General features: G+C 44.0%; 1 protein-coding gene across 1 annotated transcript in view; it reads right to left on the reverse strand.

The window, feature by feature from the left end:
• Positions 1–12,201, reverse strand: part of EFR3B (EFR3 homolog B) — a 129,356-nt gene that overhangs the window by 108,166 nt on the left and 8,989 nt on the right. Inside the window, exons 3-4 of the mRNA XM_058801529.1 lie at positions 10,065–10,215; positions 4,756–4,877 (exon numbers count right to left, since the gene is read on the reverse strand). Coding sequence (XP_058657512.1) covers positions 4,756–4,877; positions 10,065–10,215 — 273 coding nt within the window. The remainder of the gene's footprint in view (positions 1–4,755; positions 4,878–10,064; positions 10,216–12,201) is intronic.

The raw sequence follows: 12,201 nt of genomic DNA on the forward strand, positions 1-12,201 counted from the left end.
TCCCATTGTTTTCCCATGCATTTTCCCCGTTTCTTCTGGTAGTTTTCCCCATTTTTCCTGGTAGTTTTCCCCATTTTTCCTGGTAGTTTTCCCCATTTTTCCTGGTAGTTTTTCCCATGTTTCCTGGTAGTTTTTCCCATTTTTCCTGGTAGTTTTCCCCATGTTTCCTGGTAGTTTTTCCCATTGTTTTCCCATGCATTTTCCCCGTTTTTCCTGGTAGTTTTTCCCATGTTTCCTGGTAGTTTTCCCCATTTTCCTGGTAGTCTTTCCCATTTTTCCCTGGTAGTTTTTCCCATGTTTCCTGATAGTTTTCCCCATTTTTCCCGGCAGTTTTTCCCATTGTTTTCCCATGCATTTTCCCCATTTCTCCTGGTAGTTTTTCCCATTTTCCCTGGTAGTTTTCCCCATGTTTCCTGGTAGTTTTCCCCATTGTTTTCCCACGCATTTCTCCCATGTTTCCTGGTAGTTTTTCCCATTTTCCCTGGTAGTTTTTCCCATTGTTTTCCCATGCATTTTACCCATTTTTCCTGGTAGTTTTTCCCATTTTCACTGGTAGTTTCCCCCATTTTCCCTGGTAGTTTTTCCCATTTTCCCATGCATTTTCCCCATTTTTCCTGGTAGTTTTTCCCATTTTTCCCGGTAGTTTTCCCCATTTTTCCTGGTAGTTTTCCCCATTTTTCCTGGTAGTTTTCCCCATTTTTCCCGGTAGTTTTCCCCATGTTCCCTGGTAGTTTTTCCCATTGTTTTCCCTGGTAATTTTCCCCATGTTCCCTGGTAGTTTTCCCCATTTTTCCTGGTAGTTTTCCCCATTTTTCCTGGTAGTTTTTCCCATTGTTTTCCCACGTGTTTCCCCCATTTTTCCCGGTAAATTTTTTCAATTTTCCCCATGTTTCCTGGCAGTTTTTCCCCATGTTTCCCTGGTAGTTTTTCCCATTTTTCCTGGTAGTTTTTCCCATTGTTTTCCCATGCGTTTCCCCCATTATTCCCGGTAAATTTTTTGAATTTTCCCCATTTTTCCTGGTAGTTTTCCCCATGTTTCCTGGTAGTTTTTCCCATTGTTTTCCCACGTGTTTCCCCCATTTTTCCCGGTAAATTTTTTCAATTTTCCCCATTTTTCCCGGTAGTTTTTCCCATTTTCCCTGGTAGTTTTTCCCATTGTTTTCCCATGCATTTTCCCCATTTTCCCTGGTAGTTTCCCCATGTTTCCCGGTAGTTTTCCCCAATTTTCCCTGGTAGTTTTTCCCATTTTCCCTGGTTGTTTTTCCCATTGTTTTCCCATGCATTTTACCCATTTTCCCTGGTAGTTTTTCCCATTTTCCCTGGTTGTTTTTCCCATTGTTTTCCCATGCATTTTACCCATTTTCCCTGGTAGTTTTTCCCATGTTTCCCTGTAGTTTTCCCATTTTTCCCTGGTAGTTTTTCCCATTGTTTTCCCATGTATTTTCCCCGTTTCTCCTGGTAGTTTTCCCCATTTTTCCTGGTAGTTTTTCCCATTTTTCCCGGTTGTTTTTCCCATTGTTTTCCCATGCATTTTACCCATTTTCCCTGCTAGTTTTTCCCCATTTTTCCTGGTAGTTTTCCCCATTTTCCCCGGTAGTTTTTCCCCATTTTTCCTGGTAGTTTTTCCCATTGTTTTCCCATGCATTTTCCCCGTTTCTCCTGGTAGTTTTCCCCTTTTTCCCTGGTAATTTTTCCCATTTTCCCCGGTAGTTTTCCCCATTTTCCCTGGTAGTTTTTCCCATTTTTCCTGGTAGTTTTTCCCATTTTCCCTGGTAGTTTTCCCCATTTTTCCTGGTAGTTTTCCCCATTTTCCCTGGTAGTTTTCCCCATTTTCCCTGGTAATTTTTCCCATTTTCCCCGGTAGTTTTCCCCATTTTCCCTGGTAGTTTTCCCCATTTTTCCTGGTAGTTTTTCCCATTTTCCCTGGTAGTTTTTCCCCATGTTTCCCGGTAGTTTTTCCCCATTTTTCCTGGTAGTTTTTCCCATTGATTTCCCATGCGTTTCCCGCATTTTTCCTCGTAGTTTTTCCCATTTTTCCTCGTAGTTTTCCCCATTTTCCCTGGTAGTTTTTCCCATTTTTCCTGGTAGTTTTTCCCATTTTTCCCTGGTAGTTTTCCCCATGTTTCCCGGTTGTTTTTCCCCATTTTCCCTGGTAGTTTTTCCCATTGTTTTCCCATGCATTTTCCCCGTTTCTCCTGGTAGTTTTTCCCCATTTTTCCTGGTAGTTTTTCCCATTTTCCCTGGTAGTTTTTCCCATGTTTCCTGGTAGTTTTTCCCATGTTTCCTGGTAGTTTTTCCCATTTTTCCTGGTAGTTTTCCCCATGTTTCCTGGTAGTTTTTCCCATTGTTTTCCCATGCATTTTCCCCGTTTTTCCTGGTAGTTTTTCCCATGTTTCCTGGTAGTTTTCCCCATTTTCCTGGTAGTCTTTCCCATTTTTCCCTGGTAGTTTTTCCCATGTTTCCTGATAGTTTTCCCCATTTTTCCCGGCAGTTTTTCCCATTGTTTTCCCATGCATTTTCCCCATTTTCCCTGGTAGTTTTTCCCATTTTCCCTGGTAGTTTTCCCCATGTTTCCTGGTAGTTTTCCCCATTGTTTTCCCACGCATTTCTCCCATGTTTCCTGGTAGTTTTTCCCATTTTCCCTGGTAGTTTTTCCCATTGTTTTCCCATGCATTTTACCCATTTTTCCTGGTAGTTTTTCCCATTTTCACTGGTAGTTTCCCCCATTTTCCCTGGTAGTTTTTCCCATTTTCCCATGCATTTTCCCCATTTTTCCTGGTAGTTTTTCCCATTTTTCCCGGTAGTTTTCCCCATTTTTCCTGGTAGTTTTCCCCATTTTTCCTGGTAGTTTTCCCCATTTTTCCCGGTAGTTTTCCCCATGTTCCCTGGTAGTTTTTCCCATTGTTTTCCCTGGTAATTTTCCCCATGTTCCCTGGTAGTTTTCCCCATTTTTCCTGGTAGTTTTCCCCATTTTTCCTGGTAGTTTTTCCCATTGTTTTCCCACGTGTTTCCCCCATTTTTCCCGGTAAATTTTTTCAATTTTCCCCATGTTTCCTGGTAGTTTTCCCCATGTTTCCTGGTATATTTTCCCATTGTTTTCCCACGTGTTTCCCCCATTTTTCCCGGTAAATTTTTTCAATTTTCCCCATTTTTCCCGGTAGTTTTTCCCATTTTCCCTGGTAGTTTTTCCCATTGTTTTCCCATGCATTTTCCCCATGTTCCCTGGTAGTTTCCCCATGTTTCCCGGTAGTTTTCCCCATTTTCCCTGGTAGTTTTTCCCATTTTTCCTGGTAGTTTTCCCCATTTTCCCTGGTAGTTTTTCCCCATGTTTCCCGGTAGTTTTTCCCCATTTTTCCTGGTAGTTTTTCCCATTGATTTCCCATGCGTTTCCCGCATTTTTCCTCGTAGTTTTTCCCATTTTTCCTCGTAGTTTTCCCCATTTTCCCTGGTAGTTTTTCCCCATTTTCCCTGGTAGTTTTTCCCATTTTTCCCTGGTAGTTTTCCCCATGTTTCCTGGTAGTTTTTCCCATTTTTCCCGGTAGTTTTTCCCATTGCTTTCCCATGCATTTTACCCATTTTTCCTGGTAGTTTTCCCCATTTTCCCTGGTAATTTTCCCCATTTTCCCTGGTAATTTTCCCCATGTTTCCTGGTAGTTTTCCCCATTTTTCCTGGTTGTTTTTCCCATTTTTCCCGGTAGTTTTCCCCATTTTCCCTGGTAGTTTTTCCCATGTTTCCCGGTAGTTTTTCCCCATTTTTCCTGGTAGTTTTTCCCATTTTCCCTGGTAGTTTTTCCCATTTTTCCTGCTAGTTTTCCCCATTTCTCCTGGTAGTTTTCCCGTTTTTCCTGGTAGTTTTCCCCATGTTTCCTGGTATTTTTCCCATTTTCCCCGGTAGTTTTCCCCATGTTTCCTGGTATTTTTCCCCATGTTTCCCGGTAGTTTTTCCCATTTTTCCTGATAGTTTTCCCCATTTTTCCTGCTAGTTTTCCCCATTTCTCCTGGTAGTTTTCCCATTTTTCCTGGTAGTTTTCCCCATTTTCTCTGGTAGTTTCTCCCATTTTCCCTGGTAGTTTTTCCCATTGTTTTCCCATGCATTTTCCCCATTTTTCTGGGTAGTTTTCCCCATGTTTCCTGCTAGTTTTCCCCATTTTTCCTGGTTGTTTTTCCCATTTTTCCCGGTAGTTTTTCCCATTTTCCCTGGTAGTTTTTCCCATTGTTTTCCCATGCATTTTCCCCATTTCTCCTGGTAGTTTTTCCCCATTTTCCCTGGTAGTTTTTCCCATGTTTCCCAGTAGTTTTTCCCCATTTTTCCTGGTAGTTTTTCCCATTTTTCCTGATAGTTTTCCCCATTTTTCCTGCTAGTTTTCCCCATTTCTCCTGGTAGTTTTCCCATTTTTCCTGGTAGTTTTTCCCCATTTTTCCTGGTAGTTTTCCCCATTTTTCCCGGTAGTTTTTCCCATTTTCCCTGGTAGTTTCCCCATTTTTCCTGGTAGTTTTCCCATTTTTCCCGGTAGTTTTTCCCATTTTCCCTGGTAGTTTCCCCATTTTTCCCGGTAGTTTTCCCCATGTTTCCTGGTATTTTCCCCCATTTTCCCTGGTAGTTTTCCCCATTTTCCCTGGTAGTTTTCCCCATTTTTCCCGGTAGTTTTTCCCATTTTCCCTGGTAGTTTTCCCCATTTTTCCCGGTAGTTTTTCCCATTTTTCCTGGTAGTTTTCCCATTTTTGCCGGTATTTTCCCCAGTGCTGCCCCAGTACCTGTCCCTGACGTCGGGGTCGCCGTGGTCGGAGTGGCACATCTCGCTGAAGCGCGACACGAAGAAGTCGTAGCTGCGGTGGTACGAGGGCGTGTCCTCCTCGATGTTGGCAAACTTCACAAACTGCCAAAAACCGGGGCAAAAAACGGGAATTGCCACCGGGACGGCCGGAAAAAATCCCCGGGAAAAACGCCCCAAAAATCGCCCCAAAAATCGCCCAGAATTCCACCCAAAATTGGGAAATTTTCAGGTTTTTGGGAAAAAATAGCTGGAAAAATGGCCGTGAAAATCACCCCAAGAATGGCCCCAAAAATCGCCCAGAATTCCACCCAAAATTGGGAAATTTTCAGGTTTTTGGGAAAAAATAGCTGGAAAAATGGCCGTGAAAATCACCCCGAGAATGGCCCCAAAAGTCGCCCAGAATTCCACCCAAAATTGGGAGTTTCCAGACTTTTCCAGAAAAAATTGCCCCCAAAATCGTCCCTGAAAATCACCGAGAATTCTGCCCTAAATTGGGAATTTTCAGGGTTTTTTGGGAAAAATGGCCCTGAAAATCACCCAAAAAATTCGCCCTCAAAACCGCGCAGAATTCTGCCCTAAATTGGGAATTTTCAGGTTTTTCAAGGAAAATTTTCCCCCAAAAATCACCCTGAAAATCACCTGGAATTCTGCCCTAAATTGGGAATTTCCAGATTTTTCAAGGAAAAATTTCCCCCCAAAAATCATCCTGAAAATCACCTGGAATTCTGCCCTAAATTGGGAATTTTCAGGTTTTTCAAGGAAAATTTTCCCCCAAAAATCACCCTGAAAATCACCTGGAATTCTGCCCTAAATTGGGAATTTCCAGATTTTTCAAGGAAAAATTTCCCCCCAAAATCACCCTGAAAATCACCTGGAATTCTGCCCTAAATTAAGAATTTTCAGGTTTTGGGAGAAAAAATTGCTGGAAAAATGGTGGTGAAAATCACCCCAAAAAATCATCCCGAAGATCACCCGGAATTCTCCCACAAATTGAGAATTCTCGGGTTTTTGGGGAAAAAATGGCCCCAAAAATTGCCAGAAAATTCACCCCCAAAAATTGCCCAGAATTCTGCCCTAGATTGGAAATTTTCAGACTTTCCCTGGTTTTTCCCGGGAACTTCCCCTTTTTCCCCCAGGAATTCTCCAATATTTCCCCCTATTTTCCCCCATTTTTTTTCCCAGGAATTCTCCAATATTTCCCCCTATTTCCCCCATTTTTTTCCCAGGAATTCTCCAATATTTCCCCCTATTTTCCCCATTTTTTCCCAGGAATTCTCCAATATTTCCCCCATTTCCCCCATTTTTTTTCCCAGGAATTCTCCAATATTTCCCCCTATTTTCCCCATTTTTTTCCCAGGAATTCTCCAATATTTCCCCCTATTTTCCCCATTTTTTTTCCCAGGAATTCTCCAATATTTCCCCCATTTCGCCCATTTTTTTCCCAGGAATTCTCCAATATTTCCCCCTATTTTCCCCCATTTTTTTTCCCAGGAATTATCCAATATTTCCCCCTATTTTCCCCATTTTTTCCCAGGAATTCTCCAATATTTCCCCCATTTCCCCCATTTTTTTCCCCAGGAATTCTCCAATATTTCCCCCATTTTCCCCATTTTTTTTCCCAGGAATTCTCCAATATTTCCCCCTATTTTCCCCATTTTTTTTCCCAGGAATTCTCCAATATTTCCCCCATTTCCCCCATTTTTTTTCCCAGGAATTCTCCAATATTTCCCCCATTTTCCCCCATTTTTTTTCCCAGGAATTCTCCAATATTTCCCCCTATTTTCCCCATTTTTTTTCCCAGGAATTCTCCAATATTTCCCCCTATTTTCCCCATTTTTTTCCCAGGAATTCTCCAATATTTCCCCCATTTTTTTCCCAGATATTCTCCAATATTTCCCCCTATTTTCCCCATTTTTTTTCCCAGGAATTCTCCAATATTTCCCCCTATTTTCCCCCATTTTTTCCCCAGGAATTCTCCAATATTTCCCCCTATTTTCCCCCATTTTTTTTCCCAGGAATTCTCCAATATTTCCCCCATTTTCCCCATTTTTTTTCCCAGGAATTCTCCAATATTTCCCCTATTTTCCCCCATTTTTTTCCCAGGAATTCTCCAATATTTCCCCCTATTTTCCCCATTTTTTTCCCAGGAATTCTCCAATATTTCCCCCTATTTTCCCCATTTTTTTCCCAGGAATTCTCCAATATTTCCCCCTATTTTCCCCATTTTTTTTCCCAGGAATTCTCCAATATTTCCCCCTATTTTCCCCATTTTTTTTCCCAGGAATTGTCCAATATTTCCCCCTATTTTCCCCATTTTTTTTCCCAGGAATTCTCCAATATTTCCCCCTATTTTCCCCATTTTTTTCCCAGGAATTCTCCAATATTTCCCCCTATTTTCCCCATTTTTTTTCCCAGGAATTCTCCAATATTTCCCCCTATTTTCCCCATTTTTTTTCCCAGGAATTCTCCAATATTTCCCCCTATTTTCCCCCATTTTTTCCCCAGGAATTCTCCAATATTTCCCCCTATTTTCCCCATTTTTTTCCCAGGAATTCTCCAATATTTCCCCCATTTTCCCCATTTTTTTTCCCAGGAATTCTCCAATATTTCCCCCATTTTCCCCATTTTTTTTCCCAGGAATTCTCCAATATTTCCCCCATTTTCCCCATTTTTTTTCCCAGGAATTCTCCAATATTTCCCCCTATTTTCCCCATTTTTTTTCCCAGGAATTCTCCAATATTTCCCCCTATTTTCCCCCATTTTTTTCCCAGGAATTCTCCAATATTTCCTCCTATTTTCCCCATTTTTTTCCCAGGAATTCTCCAATATTTCCCCCATTTCCCCCATTTTTTTTCCCAGGAATTCTCCAATATTTCCCCCTATTTTCCCCATTTTTTTCCCAGGAATTCTCCAATATTTCCCCCTATTTTCCCCCATTTTTTTCCCAGGAATTCTCCAATATTTCCCCCATTTCCCCCATTTTTTTTCCCAGGAATTCTCCAATATTTCCCCCTATTTTCCCCATTTTTTTCCCAGGAATTCTCCAATATTTCCTCCTATTTTCCCCATTTTTTTCCCAGGAATTCTCCAATATTTCCCCCTATTTTCCCCCATTTTTTCCCCAGGAATTCTCCAATATTTCCCCCATTTCCCCCCCATTTTTCCCCCGTTTTTTCCCAGTTTTCCCCCATCTTTTCCTCCTATTTTTCCCCTCATTTTTTTGCAGGAATTCCCCTGTTTCAACCCCCCTGTTTTTCCATAAAATTTTTCCCATTTTTGCCCATTTTTCCCCATTTTCTCACACACAGAGTTTGTTCCCAGAACAGGTCGGGCTTGTCGGACTTGAGAGCAGCAATTCCCCCTTTTCCCCCCATTTTTTCTCCCATTTTTCCCCATTTTGCCCTGTTCTTTCCCCATTTTTTTCCATGTTTTTTTCCCCATTTTTGCCCATTTTTCCCCGTTTCCCACTCGCGGAGTTTGTCCCCAGGATCTGCAGGTCGGGCTTGTCACACTCGAGAGCAGAAATTCCCCATTTCCCCCCATTTTTTCCCCCATTTTTTCCCTGTTCTTTCCCCAATTTTTTCCATATTGTTTTTTTCCTGTTTCCCCCCATTTTTGCCCATTTTTCCCCCTTTTCTCACAGAGTTGGTTCCCAAGATTTGCAGGTCAGGTTGGCAGACTCGAGAGCAGCAATTGCCCATTTTTTTTCCCCCATTTCCCCCCCATTTTTAACCCATTTTTCCCCCATTTTTACCCAGTTTTTTCCCATAGTTTTTTTTTTTCCCATTTCACCTGTTTTTTTCCCATTTTTGCCCATTTCCCCCCATTTTTCCCAATTTTTTACCCATATTTTCCTCTTCTTTCCCCATTTTTACTTTTTTTTTTTCCATTTTTCCCCGTTTTTCCCAGGTTTTTCCCCATTTCCTGCTCACGGAGTTGGTGCCCAGGATCTGCAGGTCGGGCTTGTCAGACTCAAGAGCAGAAACTCCCCATTTTTAACCCCATTTTTTACCCCATTTTTACCCGATTTTATTCCATATTGTTTTTTCCCATTTCCCCTGTTTTTCCCCATTTTTGCCCATGTTTTCCCCATTTTCTCACGGAGTTTGTCCCCAGGATCTGCAGGTCGGGCTTGTCGGACTCGAGAGCAGCAATTCCCCATTTTCCCCATTTCCCCCCATTTTTTTCCCAATTTTTTACCCATTTTTTCCTGTTCTTTCCCCATTTTTCTCCATAGTTTTTTCCCCATTTTTGCCCATTTTTCCCCCATTTTTCCCCATTTTCTCACGGAGTTTGTCCCCAGGATCTGCAGGTCGGGCTTTTCGGACTCGAGAGCAGCAATTCCCCATTTTCCCCCCATTTTTTACCCATTTTCCCCCCATTTTTTACCCACATTTTCCCCTGATTTTCAGCCATTTTCCCCATAACTTTTTCCCCGTTTCTGCCCGTTTTTTCCCCATTTTCCCCGTTTCCTCACGGAGTTTGTCCCCAGGATCTGCAGGTCGGGCTTGTCGGACTCGAGAGCAGCAATTCCCCATTTTCCCCCATTTCCTCCCATCCTTTCCCCCATTTCTACCCCCTTTTTTTTTTTTCTCTTTTTTTCCCCCGTTTTCTCAAATTTCTCCATTTTTTTTCCCATTTTCCCCCGTTTTTCCCCCATTCTCTCACTCACGGAGTTGGTGCCCAGGATCTGCAGGTCGGGCTTGTCGGACTCCGGAGCAGCAATTCCCCATTTTTTACCCATTTTTTACCCATTTTCCCCCCATTTTTTACCCATTTTCCCCCCATTTTTTACCCACATTTTCCCCAGATTTTCAGCCATTTTCCCCATCACTTTTTCCCCGTTTCTGCCCGTTTTCTCCCCCTTTTCCCCGTTTCCTCACGGAGTTGGTGCCCAGGATCTGCAGGTCGGGCTTGTCGGACTCCGGAGCAGCAATTCCCCATTTTTTACCCATTTTTTACCCATTTTCCCCCCATTTTTTACCCATTTTCCCCCCATTTTTTACCCACATTTTCCCCAGATTTTCAGCCATTTTCCCCATCACTTTTTCCCCGTTTCTGCCCGTTTTCTCCCCCTTTTCCCCGTTTCCTCACGGAGTTGGTGCCCAGGATCTGCAGGTCGGGCTTGTCGGACTCCGGAGCAGCAATTCCCCATTTTCCCCCCCATTTTTTACCCATTTCCCCCCATTTTTTACCCACATTTTCCCCAGATTTTCAGCCATTTTCCCCATAACTTTTTTCCCCGTTTTTGCCCGTTTTTGCCCGTTTTTTCCCCATTTTCTCGCTCACGGAGTTGGTGCCCAGGATCTGCAGGTCGGGCTTGTCGGACTCGAGCAGTTTGGCCACCATGGTGAGGAAGCTCTCCACGAACAGGTTGATGCTCTGGCAGTGGCACGCCAGCAGCAGCTGGTCCAGCGCCTCCATGGCCACCCGCACCGACCTGCCACAGCCGCGGGATGGGATGGGTTATCCGGGATAAATCACACCCTGGGACCGGTTATCCCGGGATAAACCCTGTCCCATGATCAGTTATCCCGGGATAAATCCTGTCCCGGGCTGGGCTATCCCAGCACGGCCAGCAGCAGCTGGTCCAGCGCCTCCATGGCCACCCGCACCGACCTGCCACAGCCGCGGGATGGGATGGGTTATCCGGGATAAATCATACCCCGGGATGGGTTATCCCGGGATAAATCCTGTCCCGGGCTGGGCTATCCCAGCACGGCCAGCAGCAGCTGGTCCAGCGCCTCCATGGCCACCCGCACCGACCTGCCACAGCCGCGGGATGGGATGGGTTATCCCAGGATAAATCATACCCCGGGATGGGTTATCTTGGGATAAATCCTGTCCCATGATCAGTTATCCCGGGATAAAATAAATCCTGTCCCATGATCAGTTATCCTGGGATAAAATAAATCCTGTCCCATGAGCGGTTATCCCGAGATAAACCCTGTCCCATGAGCAGTTATCCCGGGATAAATCCTGTCCCATGATCAGCTATCCCGGGATAAAATAAATCCTGTCCCATGATCAGTTATCCCGAGATAAATCCTGTCCCATGATCAGTTATCCCGGGATAAACCCTGTCCCATGATCAGTTATCCTGGGATAAAATAAATCCTGTCCCATGAGCAGTTATCCCGGGATAAACCCTGTCCCATGAGCAGTTATCCCGGGATAAACCCTGTCCCATGAGCAGTTATCCCGGGATAAATCCTGTCCCATGAGCAGTTATCCCGGGATAAAATAAATCCTGTCCCATGATCAGTTATCCCGAGATAAATCCTGTCCCATGATCAGTTATCCCGGGATAAACCCTGTCCCATGATCAGTTATCCTGGGATAAAATAAATCCTGTCCCATGAGCAGTTATCCCGGGATAAACCCTGTCCCATGAGCAGTTATCCCGGGATAAATCCTGTCCCATGAGCAGTTATCCCGGGATAAAATAAATCCTGTCCCATGATCCGTTATCCCGGGATAAAATAAATCCTGTCCCATGATCAGTTATCCCGGGATAAACCCTGTCCCATGATCAGTTATCCCGGGATAAACCCTGTCCCACGAGCAGTTATCCCGGGATAAAATAAATCCTGTCCCATGATCCGTTATCCCGGGATAAACCCTGTCCCATGATCAGTTATCCCAGGATAAATCATACCCCGGGACCGGTTATCCCGGGATAAATCCTGTCCTGGCTTTGGGACTGAATTTGGGGATGGATTCAGGGGAAGGAATTTGGGAATTAATTTGGGAATGTTGGGAATGTTGGGAATGGACTGGGGGAAGGGCATCTGGGAATTTGGGAATCTGGGAATTTGGGAATTTGGGAATGTTGGGGACTTGGGATTTAGGGAAAAGAATTTGGGAATTTGAGAAGGGATTCAGAGGAGGGAATCCTTGAATTTGGGCAGGGATTTGGGAGAGGAAATTTGGGGATTTGGGAATGTTGGAACTTGGGTGCGGATTCAGGGAAAGGAATTTGGGAAGGGATTCAGGGAAGGGAATTTGGGAATGTTGGGGCGGGACTTAAGGAAGGGAATCTGGAATTTGGGAATCTGGGAATTTTGAGAAAGGACACCTGGGAAGGGATTTAGGGAATCTGGGGATTTGGGGATTTGGGAATGTTGGGAATGTTGGGAGGGATTTAGGGACGGGGATTCGGGGATTTGGGAATGTTGGAACCTGGGTGCGGATTCAGGGAAAGGGAATTTGGGAATGTTGGGGTGGGATTTAAGGAAGGGAATCTGGAATTTGGGAATCTGGGAATTTTTCGGAATGGAAACCTGGGAAGGGATTTAGGGACGGGGATTTGGGAATCTGGGAATGTTGGGTAATTGAGAATTCGGGAAGGGATTGAGGGAAAAGAATTTGGGAATTTGAGAAGGGATTCAGAGGAGGGAATCCGGGAATTTGGGAAGGGATTTGG

This window comes from Ammospiza caudacuta, chromosome 3, assembly GCF_027887145.1.
Source record: "Ammospiza caudacuta isolate bAmmCau1 chromosome 3, bAmmCau1.pri, whole genome shotgun sequence".
Taxonomy (NCBI): Eukaryota; Metazoa; Chordata; class Aves; order Passeriformes; family Passerellidae; genus Ammospiza; species Ammospiza caudacuta.